This window comes from Ruditapes philippinarum, unplaced genomic scaffold, assembly GCF_026571515.1.
Source record: "Ruditapes philippinarum isolate M1 unplaced genomic scaffold, ASM2657151v2 ctg3551_1_1_1_1, whole genome shotgun sequence".
NCBI classification, from domain to species: domain Eukaryota; kingdom Metazoa; phylum Mollusca; class Bivalvia; order Venerida; family Veneridae; genus Ruditapes; species Ruditapes philippinarum.
Window position 1 is genome coordinate 188,333 of NW_026856213.1, and position 22,874 is coordinate 211,206.

At 31.7% G+C, this 22,874-nt stretch overlaps 1 protein-coding gene across 3 annotated transcripts in view; it reads left to right on the forward strand.

The window, feature by feature from the left end:
* The first annotated feature begins 1,195 nt into the window (after positions 1 to 1,195).
* Positions 1,196 to 22,874, forward strand: part of LOC132745816 (probable serine racemase) — a 28,863-nt gene continuing 7,184 nt past the window's right edge. The window contains exons 1-5 of one of the 3 annotated variants that reach the window (XM_060734798.1): positions 1,196 to 1,362; positions 19,574 to 19,772; positions 20,910 to 20,951; positions 21,532 to 21,698; positions 21,966 to 22,050. In XM_060734798.1, the coding sequence (XP_060590781.1) occupies positions 1,346 to 1,362; positions 19,574 to 19,772; positions 20,910 to 20,951; positions 21,532 to 21,698; positions 21,966 to 22,050 (510 nt within the window). In that variant the 5' untranslated portion in view covers positions 1,196 to 1,345. Of the gene's footprint in view, positions 1,363 to 7,138; positions 7,269 to 19,573; positions 19,773 to 20,909; positions 20,952 to 21,531; positions 21,699 to 21,965; positions 22,051 to 22,874 lie in introns of those variants that run through there. The other 2 variants (XM_060734799.1, XM_060734800.1) reach the window with 2 other exon arrangements.

The window sequence follows — 22,874 nt, forward strand, 5'->3', positions numbered from 1 at the left end:
CAATTGAATAAATCAGCCCTGCCTCCCAAGTGTATCAATGTGTACTTTTGTGAAACAGTGACCATGTGACAGTCACTAATTTTGCATTACTTTTATACACTGAAAAAGTCAAAGACCCAATATTTATACCTCATCATGTTTTTTTCAAATACAACATGATGCAGGCGGACCATCAAATGCACACTCCAAACAAATTTGATCTTCAATTAAATTGTTTCCACTGATAAAATATATTCATATTAATTAAGAGACTGAAGGTAGGAATCTTATGCACTTTTACGGATTCAGTCCTTAAATGAGCCAGACAAGAAGGCCTCACTGTCACAGAAATTTCAAAGAGGTGAATATTCTAAAATTTCAAAGCTTTTTTTTTTGTTTGATCAGTAATGATTCAAATAAATATCTACGTGAGAAGGAGGCAATCTTTATATTAATATGAAGAATACATAATTTATAACTTGTAGTAATTTACAAAAAAGTAGTTTATATTAATATGAAGAATACATATTTTATAAATTGTAGTAGTTTACAACAAAGTAGTTTATATGAATATAAAGAATACATATTATATAAATTGTACTAATTTACAAAAAAAGGAGTTTATATTAATATGAAGAATACATAGTTCATGAACTGTAGTAATTTACAACAAAGTAGCTTTATATTAATGTGAAGAATACATATTTTATAAATTGTAGTAATTTACAAGAAAGTAGTTTATATTAATATGAAGAATATGTATTTTTAATTGTAGTAATTTACAACACATTAAAGGGATATTAAAGTTACAAATTAATAAATTTGAAAACAAAATTATTATTATTATAAGCATCCATTTTGTTTCATAATAAATACTTGTAAACAATAGATTGACCATCATCACAGTAACATACTTAAACAAAACTTGTAATTAAGTCGGAAAATGGAAACTTATAATAAAATAAATAATGTTTTGTCTGACGACCCAAACACATAAAAACTATTACCTTTCAGAAAACACCTGACTTGTAAAGGGAGATGAATAGTATAAATATGAAAACTTTATTACATACCAGGGTTGTCTCCCCTCTAATAAACTGCATTAATAAAACACGATATTTCGTATAATGCCTATTATGCTTCATATTTAAAAACGTCATGCATTGATTGACTTTATGTTTTGTCAAGTCATTTTGTTTGGTGAATGCGTTTAAAATACTACGAAGTAGTATAGGATCGTTTCTTAACATAATATCACTTTGAATATAAAGCCATTATATAATAGAAACTCAATATTGTAGATTCAATTTAAATTACCAATCCTTTAAGTAGACAAAATAAGTGCCTTATAAAGGAAAAGGACGTTATGGATAAAGTTTCAAAGTAAGAATATTGAATATTACATTTATATAATAATAATTTAAAACAAAACTTGAAAGAAAAATGTGTTTTTATTGTTAACTAATCTTTCAATTTAACTACAACAATGGCTCAAAACAATCTTTCTACTATTGGGTTTCATTTCTTTTTTATATACAGGATTAATTTTCATCGAGAGGTAAGAAAGTAAATAGTTCATGAGTTGCGGTAACCACGAGTGAAAAATTAAATTTCATACCTCAAGATGAGGATAAATTTTGTATTTATATTGACAATACTTGAGTTTTCTGTTAATTATATACATTTTATCACATTTTAGACATTACAATATTAATGAATTTCCCTAAATTTTGTGTATTGACTGAATCTAGAAGAAATTAGTCCGAGAAGACACCAGTGAAAATACGAAAATATGTTTCACTGCATTGAAAATTAATTTTTACAGTGAAAATACGGAAAATAAAAAAGAACACATTTTATTCCATCAATATTTCATTTATATGTACATATATGTAATAAATAGAGGAAACTCAAGTTTTCTTCTATAAATACAGGATTTATTTTCATCGTGTGGTACGAAAATATATAGGTCATGAGTGGCAGTAGCTATGAGTGAAATATTATAATTTTCAATCACAAGATGAAAATGAATCCTGTTTTTATAGAAAAATCTTGAATTTTCTGTTTATAATATACCTTTTTTTCTATTTTCTACAACTTGAAAGGCTTCCCCTTAAATTTTGTGTATTGGCTAAATATGTAGAAAGAAGTCCGACAAGACACCAGTGAAAATACGGAAAATATGCTTTACTGCAGTGAAAAATAAATTTTACAGTGAAAATACGGAAAATGAAAAAATGAATTTTATTTCATCAATATTTCATTTAAAAGTATTTTAAGAAATTGTTTATTTTTGTTGTAAGATTTCAGTGAAAGAACGAGAAATCCTTATTTATAAAATGTGTTATCGGGTATAAAAATTATCTGTTGAATGAAATTGCAATAAGAATTTTTTTTTTTTTTTTTTTTTGAGATTTCTTTGTTTATATCTCCAGTCAAATAATTGAAATTTATTCCATTAAACAACGACTTGAAAGTATTAACCCAATAACAGAGCTACCTCTTTTAGAGTTAAACTGTTGTCTTAATGAATGTTGTTTTTTGTTTATTTTTGTAAATTCTGCATAGAATATCAAAATAGAAGAATGCTTTTTCCCGTAATTTTAATTAAAGCTACAAGGGAACGTAAAACTAGTGAATTTATTCTTTGGCTGAAGTGGTGGTGGTGACGTTAACCATTTAGCGAATTAAGCGTCGAAATAGACTGTTTCGTCATAAAACTAATGCTATTGTCTTATTCTCCCTCCCATTTAAATAGCAATCAAGATCAAATACGAATATGTTTGAAGTAGATGTTACATCAACAATGCAATGAAAATCAAAATCAGAACTAAAACTTTATTCGATATTTATTCTGCGAGACAGTTCTGTCGTGAAGGAGGTAGTCATGTCGCCAAAGAAAAAGTTTTATATTAACGGATAAAAGGTTTATGTAAAGACGTACACTATTTTAAGGTTCAAACTCGTGGGAGTAATAAATCTTTTGGAATAAAGTTTGTGCACTCTTTTGAAATATGACATTTAATTTTGTATATTGAAGTGTAAGACCATTCACGTTTGTATATCTCATAATTCATTCCGAAGTTGTGACATGTTATATTAATAAAATTAAACCACTTATTTTATGATATCAGTTAACTCTGAAAGCTGAATGTTGAGTTGATCAGAAAATTAAAGTTTCAAATAATAATTTACGAGTGCATGTTGTCTGTGATTCAGGGTTCTTGAATTCTCGGGCCCAAGAATTCACAATTTTAGTGTACAGAATTCACAAATTCACAATTTCAACTTCATTAATTCAAGATTACAACTTCAATGAGTTCAGAACGAATCTCAAGGTCTATCTTGATTTATGTTTTGAAATGTTTCAGTGACACTTAGTCTGCCATGTAAATATTATTGAAATTAATCGTTCGTTCATTCAACAAAAAAAGTGTAAATGTTCGTACTTAATAAATGATGAACAGGAACCGCATAGATAGGGCAATACGTGTACGTGTGTAAGTCCGAATAAATATGTGTTTCGATATTTTGTTTAAGGGAGAAACCAATTCATGACAACGCCCCCCATCCCCCACACACAAATGATTTTATATTTATTCATACCAATTGACCCTAGGCGAATTTTTCCTGAAACCTTTCTAGAGGTCAACTGAGTAATGCTCTATGCCAAATATCTAAGTTCTGGGTATTGCAATATCTGACAATAAGACTTAGAATGTTATTTCGTATATAATTTTAACTTAATTAAGTGACCCTAGGGCGGGGCCAATATCGACTCAAGGAGCATGATTTAAAATAGTTTTGTTGATGTCCACACGGCAATGCTTCATGCTTAATATTCAACCTTTGGGTATTTAGATACACACATTAGACTTTAAGGTAATGTTTAATATATGCCTTTAACTAAGGGACCCTTAGAAGGGGCCAATATAGACACAATGACATTATTAATATCAATTTTGTAAACGTCCACAAGGCAATGTTGCTTGCGAAATATCTAAGCTATGGGCAATGTAGTTTCTCATGTATAAAATCATGTGTAAATAATCTCTTAAAGGTGACCAATATCGTACAAAACGGCACACAAAGCTTCACATCTTAAATGTGTTTACCCATATTAGTATATATTAATCAAATGACCCCAGCCTTCCCCAATGACAGGTTCAATTTCGATCTGCCGAAGTAGAAACCTGTTTTCGGCACATTATCTCATTGTAAGTAACATTTCTGCTGAATAGTTTTTTATATCCATCTTTCGGTTAAAAAGAGCGGACGCAAAATTTTGAGGTTCATACATAATGATTAAGTCTTACCTTGACTTTGACCTACACATCGTGCCATTATTGTAACATTTTTGCCAAGCAGTTTCAATGTCCTTTCATCGGTTCAAAAGAGCGAATATTATATTGCTATCAGACGGACGGACATACCTGAAAATACGGAAAATATGCTTTCTATTACTACTTATTCTTATTTATCACATACCGTGCTGTTTTTGCGACTCTGTACATATAGTATTGCACGGCCATGAATATGTTTTGACGTGGAGTGATTTGCGTTATACAAATAAAGCGTAAAGATGCGCTAATATAAGCGTCTGTATTATGTACTGTTTATATGTTTATGTTGTCTTGGCCATATTCTTCGCTTTGCAAAATGTTAAACTGGCCAAAGGCATGTTAATATGCCGATTTGCTGAATAAACTGGACTGAACTGAACTGAACATAAAACCTTCAAATTTAACAAATATAAATCATAATTAGTATGACATAATGACATAGTTTCGAAGATATTTATATGATCTACAAGATATGTTTTTTTTAATTTTCAAACTATTATCATATAATATTGCGCTTGCCCCTATGTGTTTGATATATTGTAGTGTAGGGCGTGTTAGAAAACCTTTATTTGTTACTTTAAGCTTGAAGAAACGGAACGTAAAAAAAGATTTTTTAAATTTTATTATTACCTGTCCATAACATTTATCTTCATTTATGTCATTAGTACTTATAAAAGACAAGTTATTTTGCAATTTAGATTTTTAAACAGTTTCAAAAATCAGTCAGTCGGATTTATTTTTCGTACGTCTGATACTTTACAGTAACATACATAACGTGAACTTTGACAAATAAAAAAAAATGTGACACATGTGAATATACTAGGGATCAAATATATTTCACATTTACAGTTTTTGAATTAAAGCATAGCGCAAATTGCAAATATGTTCTTTTACGATTGTACTGTCTCTTGACACATTTTTCATCTCTCAACACACATAAGATGGCTTGCTAATGACTTGTGTTTTTAAGATGTCAATTCAAAATATAACAAAAATCATCTAAAACTTTTTGTTTTACATTCTGCATCTGTCCCGACTTTCCGGCTTCCAGAATGCAAGTTGTGGGTACGTATGTATGTATGTATGTATGTATGTATGTATGTATGTATGTATGTATGTATGTATGTGTGTGTGTGCGCGTGCGTGTGCGTGCGCGTGCGTGCGCGTGCATGTGTGTGTGCGTGCGTGCGGTGCGTGCCTGTGAGAGAGAGACTTGCAACGTTCAATTTTAAAGTGAAAGAATTGTTTTGACCTGTATTATGAGGGAATATTTTGTCAATTCCTTTTTTGGAATATATTATTGCCTGTAAGTTTGAAATAACAAACATAAGCATCTGTTCATTTCCAGCACCATCTTTCATGTGAGAGGAAAACATTGTCCAGACATGTAAAGTACATAATTCACCAGCTCATCTGTCTCTTCTTTTGTTAGCTGTTTCTCTAGGCCCTTTTTGGTTCTAATGTTCGGAATTTTGACGTGGTCAGAAAATAGTGTTGCTTCATTTTAACTGCCGAAATAGCTTTCATCAGGTCATTTGCAGTGTACTTTTTTGGCATCTTAAAACAAAATATATAGCAATATAGGTATACATGAAGTATAGAAGCGACATAGAGAAAAAACAAAAAAGTTGTCTATTTCATTTTCTTGATACTTATTTTTCTTTATTGTAAGATGCCTCTTTACTTAAAACTTTGAATATGGGAAACAACCTACTGCAATCGAATATGCAATACAGACTTGCCTTCCTTGGTTAAAAAAATGGGCGTCCTTTTTTCAGCTTTTTTCGTAATTAAAACGTTACTATTTCTTAATATCTACATTAAAATGATAATTTTATATCGATCTGGCTGATGAACATGTAATATATTCTTTGTAATAATTGGCTACTTTTGGGATGTCGTCTGCAAAGGGGAGGGCTTTTCTTAATAACGTCCTTTTAGAGTTAAATTTACAAAGGAATAACTTCAGGTTCAATGGAAAATAATGTTGTCTACGACATTTTGGGACAACTTTTGTAAATATAATAAAGAAGGGGTTGGGACAACTTTTGCAAGTATAATAAAAAAGGGGTCATTATTATATCAGTGTCACTTTTTTGTGATCGAAACAGGTACAAGCAAACCAAAGAATCTGTCTGAGCTACACACTTTACAAATTTATAGTACAACACTTGAGGAATGGAAAGTTAAACTTACAAATGTGTCCTGCAACTTATTGTTACAGATGTTACATTTGTGATGGGGCTATTTGTAAGTTAATGATAAATTACTTTAAGGTACTTCAGACCTCAGATTTAAGGCAGACTTTGAAATGTATCCATATTTTGTGTTTCTGAATTCAAACTACATGTACTACAATTTATACAATTCAAACGGCCTGTTATCCTTAGTCTATATAGTTTATAGATACTTTCCACACAATATTTCACTAACAATAAAATACTCCTTATTATCAATACAAATCATTTTTATGATATTTTTGTAAATTAATAAACATTTATTGTACACGGCACAACAATCATTATCGTAAGCAGGTGCTAAGTTATTTTGTTTGAAAAGTGTTTAAAGGATGCACTGCGGTGGTGTCACAAACGTTCCTATGTAATAGTAATATCATTTTAAACACACAAGGGAAATTATCAATATAATAGATATATATTATAGATTTATATTTACTTGAATATATATATAAATATATATATAAATTTATATAAATGATATATAGTTCACAACATAAACGTTATGCTGATTATATATATAGATATTTACATATATAAGTGTATTAAAAAAGGAAATTGACGGATCATATTGCACTTATGGTTTTATGGTAAAATTTTGATTTAAACGTTTAGATATTTTTACAAAAAGTGTATTTATTTGAGAATACCTTGTTATTTCAAAAAGGTTTATTAAGAAATCTTTAGGAATATTTTTTTCCGTTTTCAGGTAAGGTAAATTTTAATTTCAATGCATGTATCTATCATTGTTATTTTATCAAGGGACACTTTTGAAACATAACAACACCTTTACACTTGTTTCTTTTCTACAAATTTATTTGTTTGTTTATATTTTTATAAGTCAATTTCAACAGCTATTTAGTCAGTCTACTTAATGTGCTTTCCTGAATTACTAGCCAGTCATTATTTATTTCTCCGTAAGTGAAACACTACTAATTTTATTTGGTGTAAGAATCACCGTTAGTGTCTGAATCAGCGGTGGTGTCAGAATCAGCGTTGGTGCCTGAATCAGCGGTGGTGCCTGAATCAGCGGTGGTGTCTGAATCAGCGGTTGTGTCTGAATCAGCGGTGGTGTCTGAATCAGCGGTGGTGTCTGAATCAGCGGTGGTGTCTGAATCAGTGGAGTGTCTGAATCAGCGGTTGTGTTTGAATCAGCGGTGGTGTCTGAATCAGTGAAGTGTCTGAATCAGTGGTTGTGTTTGAATCAGCGTTGGTGTCTGAATCAGTGGCTGTGTCTGAATCAGCGGTGGTGTCTGAATCAGCGGTGGTGTCTGAATCAGCGGTTGTGTCTGAATCAGCGGTTGTGTCTGAATCAGCGGTTGTGTCTGAATCAGCGGTTGTGTCTGAATCAGCGGTGGTGTCTGAATCAGCGGTTGTGTCTGAATCAGCGCTGGTGTGAATCAGCAGTGAAGTCTGAATCAGCGGTGAAGTCTGAATCAGCGGTGAGACACAAACGACTCGATGGTCATGGAGATAATTCGGCTCGTCCGAGGATCGGGCCAGCTACCTATGTATAAAAAATTCAATGCAATCCCTATTAAGCCTTGCTGGCAAATGGAAGTTTATAGTGTTTTAATACAAATGCAATAAAAATGCAAATGTGTTTCTAACATATGAATTAATTTAATTGGAATTTGAACTGTTTATCGTAAACCAAAATATTCAAAATTTTATAATTATGATTAAAAGGGATTTTTTCTCTCCCTCAAAAACTGAATAACAGAGAAATTGTGTTTCATGAATAAAATGTTTTGTGCAGCAGCCGAAAATTAGATTGCAAACAAACTCCTTTTACATTTCATTGAAATGTGTCACGTATTAATAATTCATATTTTGCGACATCTGTCATATCATAATAGGAAAGATTAAACCTTGAACAAAAAATTCATAAAGAGGATATTCAAGTTTTTATTTCTATGAATACAAGATTTATTTGTATCGAGTGGTATGGAAAAAAATATATCAGTGTTGATAGCCACGAGTGAAATGTCCAGATGCTTCATTTAGCGAAGTCGAACCTTATGGCTCGGAATCGCTAGTTAAAATTATTTTTAATTCGTTTTTCAGAATCTCTTTATTCAAACGTATAATTTAGAGATAAAATAATTATCACACTTGTCATATCTGACCAAACAATAACAATGTTAAACAATGCGGTTTGTATAGCATTCATTTTGCAAGACTGATGTCCCGGTCAGTACAGGAAATGTCGGCATCCGAGTCGAACTAGCGACCTGTATTACAATCCGTCATTCATATAACTAGCTCGATTAACTGTAGAAGTAAAGTAGACATGCCTGACAACAATAGGCGTTATACAGCATGGACACACTCGCATCTGCAGTCTGATCAGATCCATTGTCGCATAAGTTTCTATTTTTATGAGTCTGACGACAATGGATCCTGGTCAGATGCGCAGTCAGCTGTCTGGATCAGTGTCACAAAACACTATGTTGGTTTTGTCATGCATCTGCGCAGTCTGATCAGGATCCATGCTATACGCTATCAGTTTCTTTACCTGTAATAGAGTGTTTAAAGCGAACAACATGGATCATGGTCAGACTGCGCATGTGCGCAGGCTGTCCTGGATCCATTCTGGTCACAAACGAACTTGGTTTTGTCATGGTTTGGCTCATACAGCGTTTGGAATGAGATCGTAAACCGAATAATTTAATATTTTATAATCATAATGTGTTTTACTAGTCAAGTCAAATAAAAAAATTATTTTGTTAATTGGCAAATACAAATACATGTTAATCACAAAGTTACCATGACGGAAATAACATATTTACATTACATAAAAACAAATAATGGTTTACAGTTTTCCAAACTATTACAATAACATTATTTAACTTAATATTACGTTTTCAGTCTTTTTGTCCGTCATCTTTGAAAGGCAAAGACCACACCACTCTCTAGATGTTTCTCATATTGTATATTGTGTAATTAAAATTTTTAAATTAGATTTGTGCACACATGAAATTATTCGAGTCCGTGTGGTTTTAATACACCTGGAAAATGTTTATTTCCCCAACATCTTATTTTTCAGAACACCAAAAGTGCCTTAAAATCTTTGTTGCATATGTAAGACATGCCCTGTGGATTCAATTTTTATTGAGGATTAAGCTAAAAACGTGGACAGTACAAATAGAAAACACTGAAATACTATATATTCATTTTTTACACCATACATTAATGATTAAATTATAACATTCTCTGACGTTTTGAAATGGTACACCGTAAATTGAAATAAAATACATTTATTACTGGGTCATTTATGTAAAAAATGCTGGTTTTACATAATAGTATATAATGTTATCTAAAGGTTTTGTTGAAATACTTTTCTTTCTTTAGTCATATAATGGAGTGATTATACAATGTACATGTATTATAAAACATAGTTTAAACTCTTAAACTTTGAAACAAATCTCAGTTGTTTAATTTTTTAACCAGTATAAAGACAGGCTAGCATGAAAACTTTTATCAGGCTCATACCAGGTTCAAACCAGACTCTATACTATTGGTAACTCATTTTTAAATTTTGACAATGAAATCGCTTAACTTCAATCAGAGTGTTCTAAATTCAAAACAGCGCAATAACTTCTAAACTGCTGAAAAGTTCTAAAATTACTTGGTACAAATAATCACCATAATCGAACGCAAAATCCTGGTTACACACCGAAAGGTCAAGGTCAAATATAAATTCCCTTCAATTTTTGTTGTCCGCACCGCAAGGTTTCAACTACTGAATAGTCTTTTAAATACATTGATGCAAATGATCACCATTATAAATCGATGTACAGAGTGCAACAATCAGGTCGCTGTCACAATGTCAAATTCGCACTAAAATGTCAAATAGAAAATAATCCATACTTTGTTTCAGATCCATAAATATTAATTTACTGGGAGTTTATGAAAAAACTTGGCATAACTACTTACCATTATAAGATGATGCGCATAGCTCAAAACCTAGTTCTATTTACAAAGGTCACGGTCATATTTAAAGATCGGTCAAAGGTTAAAAAAAGTACTGCAGCAAGAGATAAAGCCCTCCTACAGACTGCCTTGTGTCACTATATTGTAAATCGTGTCAATTTGAATTTAGTAATATTTTATATATAAACAAATAATTAAAAGCCACATATTTTATGTACTAATTATTATTTTTTTAGAAACCGCAAGTAAAAAAGTATAATTGATGCAATTATTTCTAATTTGTAATTATACAGACCTATTTACGACGCTGTTCGTTTCTATGGAAAATCGACCAAATGTAGTATTTTCTCGCGCATGGGCAATTTGTGTAGGGTAAAAGATCATCGCCCTCCATAGAAATGTAGTAGAAGTTCATAAATTATTTCAAGTTAGATGAAGACAATTAAGCATAAAATTATATAAAATAGCTTTTTTTTTAGCTTTTAACAAAAGCAAAAAATTGATTGTCATAAAGAGATATGGAAAAGATGATTTTTAAGGAATTCTCCTTGCGATCCTTGAAAAATATTGAGATCACTGATGTAAAAGATGTGGAAATATATCGATAAACAAGAAAAGAGGTGTACTTAATTCTTCTTGAAATAGTTCATTTAAAAAATAAAGAGAGATACAACATATTGAATTGAAATAAATTATCAGTCAGAAACAAGAGTGATCAGTGATGACATGTGTCGCCTCAATATAGCCCATTGCATCAGGCAGCTGCAGTGTAGCAGGAGACACAAAATATCATTAACAGGGGCAAAGCATGTTTTGTATTCAAGGACAAGTTTTATGACGGATGGACAGACAGACAGACGACGGAGAAGTGATCCCTCTACGCGTCGACACTACTCTGTAGAAGCGATGCAAATTGTCAGAACATGTGATACTGCATGTTTATGAACATGTAATTAGTTTTCACCTCACCCGATTTAATCCTTTATCCGATTTGATTATGATGCCAAACAGAAAATTTAAAAGCCACTTAATTTTTTTAGGAATTTCACAAAATCTTGAAATGTTAAGAAAATTTCCTAGATAGGTAGCGAATAACACTCTTGTCCAGCTTATCGTAACACATGCTCAACATGTAGGAAAATGCACGCCTCCCTATTTCTCACTTCACGAACTTATTCCAAATATTGACAAGATAGGTACATGTTAAAGTTTTAAAATAACCGTTATCATAATTTTAAGATTATTAATGACGTCATACTATAAAACGTCACGGTTGAATGACATTGTAAACTTGTTGAAAGAAAACAACCGGTCATGTGTTCATCTGTTGAACACTAACCAACTTGCCTATCCACATAATCAAAGGAAGTGTATAGAACCAATTGTGTAATAATATGTAATACATGGGTAATAAAATTTTATCTTACCCTGATGTTTTATTGAAAGAGTCCTCTAATGACATTTTAAGCAGATAACTTTAGTATGCACTTTTGGATCATTGAATTGTTAGTTCTGCTTTATTTTCTTTTATATCTGTTATAAATATCAAATATTAAATCACATTTTATGTACTTTACGCTTTAGATTATACTAAACTTACTCTTTCCGACTGACAATAACTTGAAATCACCTTTATAAAAGCATTTAAGTATGAGAATAAAAAGAGAATATTCCCAATAGATTTTGCATTCGCGACGTCTAATTTAGGAGTTCTGATGCAGAAATGTTCATGTTAATTATATAAATTCACCATTGCATCGGTTATTTATCAAACAGACTATTCTAAACTTATGGTTTATAATTGAGATTACATCAATTGTTTAAAAAGTTTATGAGTACAAGAGAAATGTATTCTTTCGTTGAGCTGAAGATAATTGTATTTCAAATTTAACTTAAAACAAAGGCCCGTTCTGGTTTATATAATGCTCTTTCGGTAAATTCTTTTCGTTCATTCTTTTCTGTAGTTTCCGCTCATTGTGTGATTTGGGTATTATCCGGACTGCTGCGCACATTGTACGTTATGTATACAATTCGTAAAATAAAAATAAAGAAGAAAATAGACAAGTAGTCGTTTATTTTATCGTTATTATAGTTTATAGTTAACAAAATGGTAGCAGAGCGAGGTTAGAACAAGTGTATATAGGTGGAAATAGATGTACTTTACTGAAATGCGAGTAATAACGAAAAAATCAGACTTTGTATTCTGTATTTTGTATTTTCGTACCAAGAACCAAATGAACATTTATCACGTGTAAACATTAGATCCATTGTGAAAAACATAAATCATGGCTAAAAAAGACGACGGAACAGACGGTGAATTGTCCCATGCTCAAGAATCAACTATTATGGAATTAAAAATGAGGAAAGCAAGGAATAAAACTAAATTCACTAGAACCAGGAATAAATTAAAGGATTGTATTACAGACAAAGACATGTCAATAAAAGAGATAAGAGATATGGAAAAAGAGTTATTGGATGCTGTTGAAAGTGAAATGGATGAAGTTGTAAATAGTTTAAATGAGTATAAGAATCAAGAGAAAACAAAAGAAATGTCCTTAACCATGAAAGAAATAGACACTATAGAAGAGTCTTACAGTGAAATTGTCAATCAGTATCATAAAGTTATTAGTAAAAAGGATGAATCTTCAAGTTCAGAAAGTGAATCATCTGAGGATGAAAAAGATCGGACAAGACAAAAGGTACTAAAAAACAATTGGATAATGACTTGAAAACTCACTGCATGTATAGACAGTACTGAGTCTAGTGGAGAATACAAATTTCTGCAAATGAGACAATATTTAAAAGGTGAAGCTTTAGAAGCAATTCAAGGGGGCTTTGACACACTGTCATCGCCTATGTTAGGGAAAAGAAAGGTTGGACAGAAAATATGGAGGAAAGAAAAGATTAATTAGTAAATTCCTTGATGAAATTTCCAACCATAAGAAGTGAAAATTCTAGTTTAGTCGAAACATTTGCTGATTTGTTGGATATTGCTATCATCAATATACGAGAAAATGACATTGAAGATACATGTATGCAATCAGGGTATATGTACCAGCAGTTATTGAAGAAATTACCTGAAAGTATGATAATCAGGTATCAACGTCATTTATTTGAAAAAGGACAAAAAGAATCAGTTAAAGAATTAAGTGCATGGATTAACAAAGAGTCTGAATTCATGACAATTGCTCATGAAACTAGAAATGGTCTGGAAGATAAAAGTACAACTCCAAATAAGAAAAAATCAAACATTTATACGCATTTTCAAGATAACAGACCAAATCAAGCAAATGGAAAATACTCTCCAGTATGTAAAATGTGTTCATCCAGAGATCATGAAATCTATCATTGTTCTAAATTCAAATAGTTGTCTCCAGAACAAAGATGGGAAAAGGCTAAGCAATTAAACTTGTGTTTTAGATGCCAAGGAAGTAGTTATGCTGGAAATAAGTGTAATAAGAGGAAGCAATGTGGTATCAATGACTGTAAGAAAAACCATAATAGATTGTTACATAGTGAAAAAATTGAAAATTTACTTCCACAGCTGAACAACCAAGATCCTTTCCACAAAACTCAAACAGAAATTATCATCAAAATACGCCAACAAATGTAAAAGTTGCGCTTAGAACAGTACCTGTTGTTGTTAAACACAAGGATAAAAAACTGACAGTAAATGCTCTTCTCGATGATGGGAGTTCGAAGACATACATAAACTCTGATGTAGCTGCGGAACTAGGGTTAGACTTGTTATAGTTATTCACATACAATGACAGTAAATGTAATGAATGGACAGCACGAACAAATTGAAACTACTCCAGTAAATTTCTTGTTAGAAAGTGTAAATGGTCAAATTGGAATAGATTATGCTAACCTGCATTGCGCCTTGCATGAAATAGTTGGAGAACCGGGAGAACCAGTCGCCAGATTAACTCCACTAGGCTGGACCTGTGTCGGAATTATTGAAAGTCAGAATGATTCAACATACAATACATATTTTCAAAATAACATGAAACTAGAGAAAACTATTGAGAGATTTTAGGAATTAGAAAAGGTCCCTACAAATGAAAATCCATATACCTCAGAAGATGATAAAATCATGAAATTTGTGGAAAGTGCATTAAAATTGGAGGAGTCAGTAAAATACCAAGTGTCCATTCCTAGGAATGGGAGAAAAACTGAACTTGATGATGTGTGTAATTATGAAGCTGCCTTGAAATGATTGAAAAATACGGAAAAGAAGTTAGCTAAGAATGAAACTGTAAAAATTGAATATGAAATCACCATACAAAAATATTTGGAAAAAGGGTACATTTCCAAAATCAGCAATAATGAAATAAACAATGAATATTCTGCTTGGTACTTGCCACACTTTCCTATGACAAAAATGGATCTTGAACTACAAAAGTTAGAACCGCAGCAAAATATAACAATATTTGTTTAAATGATGCCATAAATCCTGGACCAAAACTTCAATATGAACTGTTCAATGTACTGTTAAGATTTCGCAAAGAACAAGTCGGTTTTATCTGTGACATAGAAGAAATGTATATGAGAGTGGGACTTTGCCCAAAAGGTCGCCCTTATCACAGGTTTCGTCGGAATTAGACGAGCCAATTTGCTATCAATTTAATTCACTGGTGTTCGGCGTAAACACATCGCCTTTTCTAGCACAGTTAGTGGCTCGAAAAAACGCAGAATTGTGTAGGAATGAATTTCCTCGAGCTTCAGAAGTAATCCTGAAGTCAACATACATGGATGACAACATGGATTCTGTTGCTACACCTGAAGATGGGATAGAGCTATATCATCAACTATCTGAACTATGGTCAAAAGCTAACATGTTTGCTTTTAAATGGTTGTCAAATTCACCTGAAGTGGTAAATAATATTCCAGCTGAAAATAGAGCTTCAAAAGTTGAATTACATAAAAATGAACTACCAACAGTAAATGTAGACTGTTTCACATTTAACTTGAAAAAAAAAACAGATGAAAGTGATATGAAATTAACCAAAAGAATTATATTAAAGAAAATAGCTTCAATTTTTGATCCCCATGGATTCATTGCGCCATACATAATAAGAGCAAAAACTTTGATGCAAGTGGGTAGCTGGAATAGAATGGGATGAACTTGTTCCCACAGAAATTGCTCTATCTTTAAGAAGTTGGTATGATGAGCTAGATGAATTAGAGTGCTTTAGAGTTCCAAGATGTATAAGTCCTGTGTCATACTCATCTGTGAAGAATCTGACTTTACATGCTTTTGGAGATGCTTCCGAGAAATCCTATGAAGCAGTTGTATATGCACGTTGTGAAAAAAAAATCAGGACATATTGATGAGATTTGTTGCGTCCAAAAGTAAAGTAGCTCCTGTGAAAACTGTTAGCATTCCAAGACTTGAACTTTTAGCTGCAGTACTGTGTATGAAATTAACTGTAGCTGTTTGTACTGCACTAAATATAAACATAGAGAATTGTACATTATGGATAGATAGCATGAATGTATAACACTGGATAGGAGAAGAATAGGAGCTTATTGTTCAAACCTTTTGCAGCAAATAGGGTTGGTTAAACAAAACCAGTTCAGTGGCGTCATGTGAATGGTATCGACAACCTTGCTGATATCGTTAGTCGTGGAAGTTCAGTGAAAGCTTTGAAAGATAATGATATGTGGTGGAATGGACCAGAATTTCTGCTAGAAGATGAATCAAAATAGCCTACTGTAAATGCTGAACAGATTACAAGTAATGACTCTGAAATTAAGAAATCTCAGTTGAATAAACTTGAATTTCAAATTTTCTTACAAAACATCAATTTCATGACACTGTTAATGAAAATTTCAGACTGCATCCAAAAAACTATTCAAATTGGAGCAAATTGGTTCATGTATATGCTTGGGTAAAACGTTTTATTGAAAACTGCAAACGCATGAAGTCTGATAGAAATTCTGGTGAACTGGATGTATCTGAAGTACACGATCCTGAAGTTGCGATACTAATCAACTGTCAAAAAAACAATTTTCAAAGATGACTACAAATGTTAATCGAATAAGAAAGCAATTTCAAATAAAAGTAAACTGATCAAACTGAATCCTAAAATTGACATTGAAAGTATATTGAGATGTGAAGGAAGACTAATGTTTGCTGAATTTGTGTCATATGATTGTCGTTATCCAATATTACTACCGAGAAATAGCTTTGTGACAGAATTAATCGTAAAATGTTACCATGCGAAAGGTAAACATAGTGTAACTTATTACGCACTTTCATTATTGTCTACTCAATACTGGATAATTGCTGCAAGAGAAGTAATTTCAGAAATTGAAAAGAAATGTACAATATGTAGGATTAATAAAGCGAAACCTGCCGAACAAATTATGTCACCATTACCAGCAGCTAGAATAGGTATGCCAATGAGAGCATTTGCAAATACAGCAGTCGACTATGATGGACCTTTCAAAACAATTCAAGGACGTGGAAAAGTTAGAGAAAAACGTTATTTATGTTTATTCACCTGCCTTGCGACAAGAGCTGTTCACCTTGAAATGGCTTATAAACTTGATACAAGTTCATTTCTCAATGCTTTTTATCGATATGTTAGTCGTCGTGGACTACCTGTAACAATGAGATCTGACAATGGTACTAACATTGAAGGGGAAATTAAAGAATTAAAAGAGTTGGTTAGTGCGTTAGATCATTCTGAAATTAAACGTAGGACGGTTGATAACGAAATTCAGTGGGATTTTAATCCACCTGGTGCACAATATTGTGTTGGGGCTCATGAAATCATGATCAAAGCAGTTAAACGAGCATTTTTTTCAATTCTTCATAGTGCAGACATACGTGATGAAGAACTAATGACAGCTTTCATTGGAGCAGAGTCGTTGATTAACTCAAGACCGCTTACGTATCAGTCCGCTAACCCATCGGACATTGTACCACTGACTTCAAATCATTTCCTTTTTGGACAAATATGTGGGGAGTTTGCTCCTGAATCTGTAGACTACACCAAGTTTGATCCCCGAAAACGCTGGAGACGTTTGCAGGAATGTGTACGCCATTTCTGGCATCTTCGGCTAAAGGAATGGCTAGCTACGTTATCATCTCGTAAACTATGGTTCAGTGTACAAAGAGATTTACAACCAAATGATGTTGTTATTGTTGTTCAACCAGATACACCAAGGGGACGTTGGCCATTGGGTCGAATTATTCGTGTTCATCACGGTCAAGATGGACGTGTACGTGTTGCAGACGTTCTTATGAATGGTAAAGAAATAACGCGTCCAATAAGTAGATTGTGCCCACTGGAAGTGCAGGAGTAGACTGATATAATTGTGTTCATAAGTATTTAATTTAGTGGAGGTCATAATAATACCTCAAATCATTTTAAATACAAGTGGAGGTCATAAAATACCTCAAATCATTTTAAATACAAGTGGAAGGCATAATAAATCTTAATATGATAAAATACAATGTATTACTTTTTTATTAAAATAAAGTACAATAATTCATCTTTTTAAATGAGTGTTACACTATTTACCAAAGTGAAAAATTTAAATTCAAGTTTTGAAGATGGGTAAAATCAAAAATAGAGAAACACTATTTTCTTTCAGTGACAGAATTCTGTATGGAAAGACATCTACCAGACTATTTGAAAAAAAAAACAATACTATAAAAGTTATAGAGACTTGAAAGAGGTTGATAGACAAATAATGTTTTTAAATTTTGTATTTGATTTTACTTTACAAGTAGTGCATAGTATTTTCATATGTATCTTTTGTGTTCCATGAAAACTGTATTGTGACATTTTTTATTTTGTTAGGCATAGCTACCAAAGACTGATAGAATTAACAGTTTCTTAACAAAGTTGTCAAAAGTTTAAAAATTTGAATTATAGACAGTTATACAGTTGATAGAATTAATAATTGCCATATTCATTGGTTTCCATAGAAATTAGTGTTATTTGCAAGCAAAAATAACTTAGAGTACTGAGAGAACTTTATAGTTTATACCAATTCTACAATAATATAATTTATTGTACACTATAGAAAAATAGTAATAAAACAGTTGAAATGAAACTTATCATACTAGACAATCATTATTTGATTACTTATGTTTGATAAAGATTATATAATATGCTCTTTGATGTTAGATAATGCTTATATATTATATGATTTTATGGTGCATTTTAAAACATGTTGCCTCTATAGTATTAGTCAAAAACTTGTTAAATGAACATACCATTTTCAGATTTCAATGAAGTTTGATACTGTCGTGATTGCTGATATGAAGCTGTATACTGTATATGTGTTGTTGAGGCATTTTTGGTGCTTAAGTTTTTTTTTATCAACTTTCAGTCTTTTTGTGTTGTTGTTATTGCATCAAATATTAATTTTCTATGCGAGTTGGAAGAATACAATGAAACTACACGTCGATACTGGAGTTGTTGTTGTTTTACACTCTGTTGTGCTAACATTCTTCTGCGCGAGTTGCTCGTTGCCTCTAAAACTCTTTATGGTTACGAGTCATTCACATTCTTCAACAGAACTAAAAGTCGCTCAAACCAAGTCCTTTTAGACGGCGGCCTGTCGTCCGTTACTTTGATAATAACACATTTTAGGCGAGTCGCTCATTGTTTGACATAGGATATTTCTACGCGAGTTCACTGTAAAAATATATAAGTACTTAGGTTAAGTTTGACCATAGTTTGCACAGAACAACAACATTTTTATTCACTTATTGTAACTTCGCATATCTCTGAAATACTTTCTCTTTTTAAGTTAGATTTCTTAGACTTGGACGATAATTTTCAAATGTAAAAAACGAAGCAAATTGATACAAGGAGGGTTATTCAGTCATTTTAGGATACAGAATTTATAGTTGGGCGAACCAATAAGCAAAACAGAAGCAGAATTAGGTAGCAGTATCCTCACACCATCTTTGTGAGGACCATTTCCATTGTTTGACGGTTAAGATACATTTCTCTCTTTAATTTTGTAATATATATGTTTTTTAGTCTAGTATATCAAAGAAATGTTTGTTTGTAATAGTGGCACACATTTGATTGTTTATCTATTTGCCAGTATGCCAGTTGACACTTTCCCGGTGACCATAAAGGATATAATAGATGCACACAACCGCATTCGTCCACATATCCACCGCACGCCTGTACTGACTTCTGAGACTTTTGACCGAGAATATGGGGCGGGAAAAAAGTTTTATTTCAAAGCGGAAAACCTACAGAAGACTGGTAGTTTCAAAGTTAGAGGAGCCCTGAATGCTGTAAGTTTCATTTTATTTATTCATTTAATGTAAAAAATTCATGTCTATTCAACAATAGTAAATATCAGTTTTACCTTGTATAGTTAAATGAATCCATTTTAAACACTTTATGACAAAACAAGATTTGAATACATCAAAATTTATAAGATAGGTTGTACCATCTGTAAAGTTTAATACATGAAAATGCTTCGGTATTCTTTAATCACTTATATATATCAGTATCAAAACAATGTTATTGATATACATGCATATTGCATTATTAATGGTAAACGGCTAACATTTAGAATATAAAAGTGAAGATCAAGTAAGGAAAGTGACATTCGCTGTGTGTTGATTCTACTTTAGTTTTATGACAAAGAACTGAAAGTCTATAACAAGTCAGTTGGTCAATTTTCTTCAAGATAAACAACACAATGCACCTTTAATTTAACAATTTAAAAGATCGTTGTTGGTCTATATGCGGTCTTTATAGGTTTTTGTTTGGTTGTTGGTCCAATCTCTTTTCTACGTGGTATTTAGACTTATGGTCATTAATTTTGTCTCTCTCTACTGATTCAGAAGTCATATGGGATTAGTTGTCCATTATTTTGTTGGTTTTAACCGTATCATTTGCTTAACAAAATGTCATTTTCATAACATCTTTACTAGAAGACGAGCAACATCTTTTTTAAAAACAATTAAAGAGATTTTTTGTTGGTCTTTGTGCGGTCTCTGCAGTATTGTATTGAGTATGGCCTGTTTTGTAAAAAAAACATTTGTTTTTTCTCTATTTCATTAAGTTTATCGTCCATGGTATATCCATTCCTTCATCTGCCTTCTGTATTTTTCAATTTCAAATTTTTTATTTTCTTGCCCGACTCAATTTATTTAATTACCTTTTCCAACCATTTTAACAATCACATCGTTCAGGAATCTATGGATTTCCTTATCATTATTGATACGCCCATTTAATGTCCCATGCTGTATGTCCTCTAATTGTTTTGCTCGTTGCGATACCTCTCTATGGCGAAATCTGTTGGAATCTGTATTCTATGAACGTCGCTCTGCCTTGTTGATCTTTGCTTTCATACTTTAACGACTGACTCCAGGGTTAATACGCCAATGTTTGATCTCAGTATGATATTATTTGCTTTTTAGATATTTAAGTTAGAGGGATCAAAGGACCAAATTAAAGGCGTGGTAAGTCAAGTGCATATTGCATTGTATATTAAGAGGTAAAGTTTTAAGCAAAAGTTATATAGATTTACACCAATATTCTTAGCATATTCGAAATTTGACCAGTCTTTTCAATTTACTGAAACTGAGTATTAATTTAATTACTAACCTTTTTTACATTTCTTTTGCCATTAGAGTAACATCATTGTTTTAATTATATTAATATATAGAGATGATATTCAATTTTTCTTTTTCCATTTCTATTCATACGGAATGTATTTTCATCGAGTGGTATGGAAATAAATATGATAATTTTCCCACCACCAGTAAAACTAAAAGTCCCGTGTTTATAGATAAAAGATCATTTTTTATCATGAAAACAATATTCATCATTCATCTATCAGTTTAAAAGAAAGTAATCCGGAATTATAGCAGTACAATTCCATAAAATATGTTTCACTGTATTGAAAATTAATTTTGTTACTGGGAAAATGCGAATATGAAAATATGTATTTTTAACCATCAATATTTTTACATTCAATTTTATGAGTAAATAATAAAATATACCGTTTTGTTAAACAATTTTTATCTTGAATCATTATAGACTGCGGATAGTAGTGGTAATCATGGCCTAGCATTAGCCTGGGTGGCAAAAATGCGGGGACTGAAATGCACTATAGTTACACCAAAGGATACACCAGTCGTCAAAATACGTGCAATTAAAAGTTATGGAGCAGATGTCATCCTGTGCGAACCGACGCTAACTTCGAGGTTTCCTGGGATATTTTTCTAAATATTATTGGTGCAATATATTTATCAAATGTTATGGAAAAGCATTAAAGATAAACATACATAAGATGTATTTGTACTGAACATATTAAAAAAGATAAGGAAGGGGGATAAGCAGGATAATATTTACATTATTGAAAAAAAAACTTTTATTTTATATAAGTAACCTGTTGATGTATTTTCTAATATATAGATAAATACGTTAATGTGTGTAATTTTTGGACAATATATGTACCATGTACAATACAGGGAAGAAACGTCCAAGCGCTTTGCGGAAGAAAATAACTACGAAATCATTCCATCAGCAGATCATTATGACATCATTGCAGGACAGGTGAGTGATGAATAGTAAAAGATATACTATGCTCATTACGCTCATCCTTGAGTAAAATATTTCAATCACAAAAAATAGTAAAATCTGTGAAATTCTTACAGAATATGTCTAATTTAAATTAAAGAATGAATAAACTGCAGTGGAAGCATAATATTATTGTGTACATGTACCTTAAAAGTAATCAAATTGAATACCGGTATGTTTCATGAACGGTTATTCATCTTATTCATCTGGTAATCCATTGACATTGATACTATTATTTTGTATATTTCATTTCCCAAACATATTTCTCGTTAAAATTTCATAATTTGACAATTTCCGGTGATTATCTTTTAATAAAACCTCGAGCTACTTGTAGCGTCAATAATTTAGTACTTCCGGTTAGTTTTTTGTACCCATCATCTCGGGTCTGAAATCATGATATAACTACGAGTTGACGGTTAAGGGACATTTCAACTTCATGAATTCCCAATTTCATCTTCGTGAGTTCACAATCTTAACATCGTGAATTCTCGATTGCAACTTCACGATTTCACGATTGCAACTTCACGAATTCGCGATTTCAATTTCATGAATTTACTGTGTGCGTAATACGTTTGAAAATCTTTTCTTTCTGTATATAATGTATATTACATGTGTTACCATATTAATTAGATATATGTAATTTTGTTTATCAAACGAGTTCAATAAATTATTGTAAAGCTATCCCATGGTAAGCTTTATAATATATTTTTGACGAGTTTTTTTTTAAAAAATAATATGATATATGTCAACAAATGCAAGATTCAAGATCTCTTTTTACAATTTTGAACTAAATCCCCTTC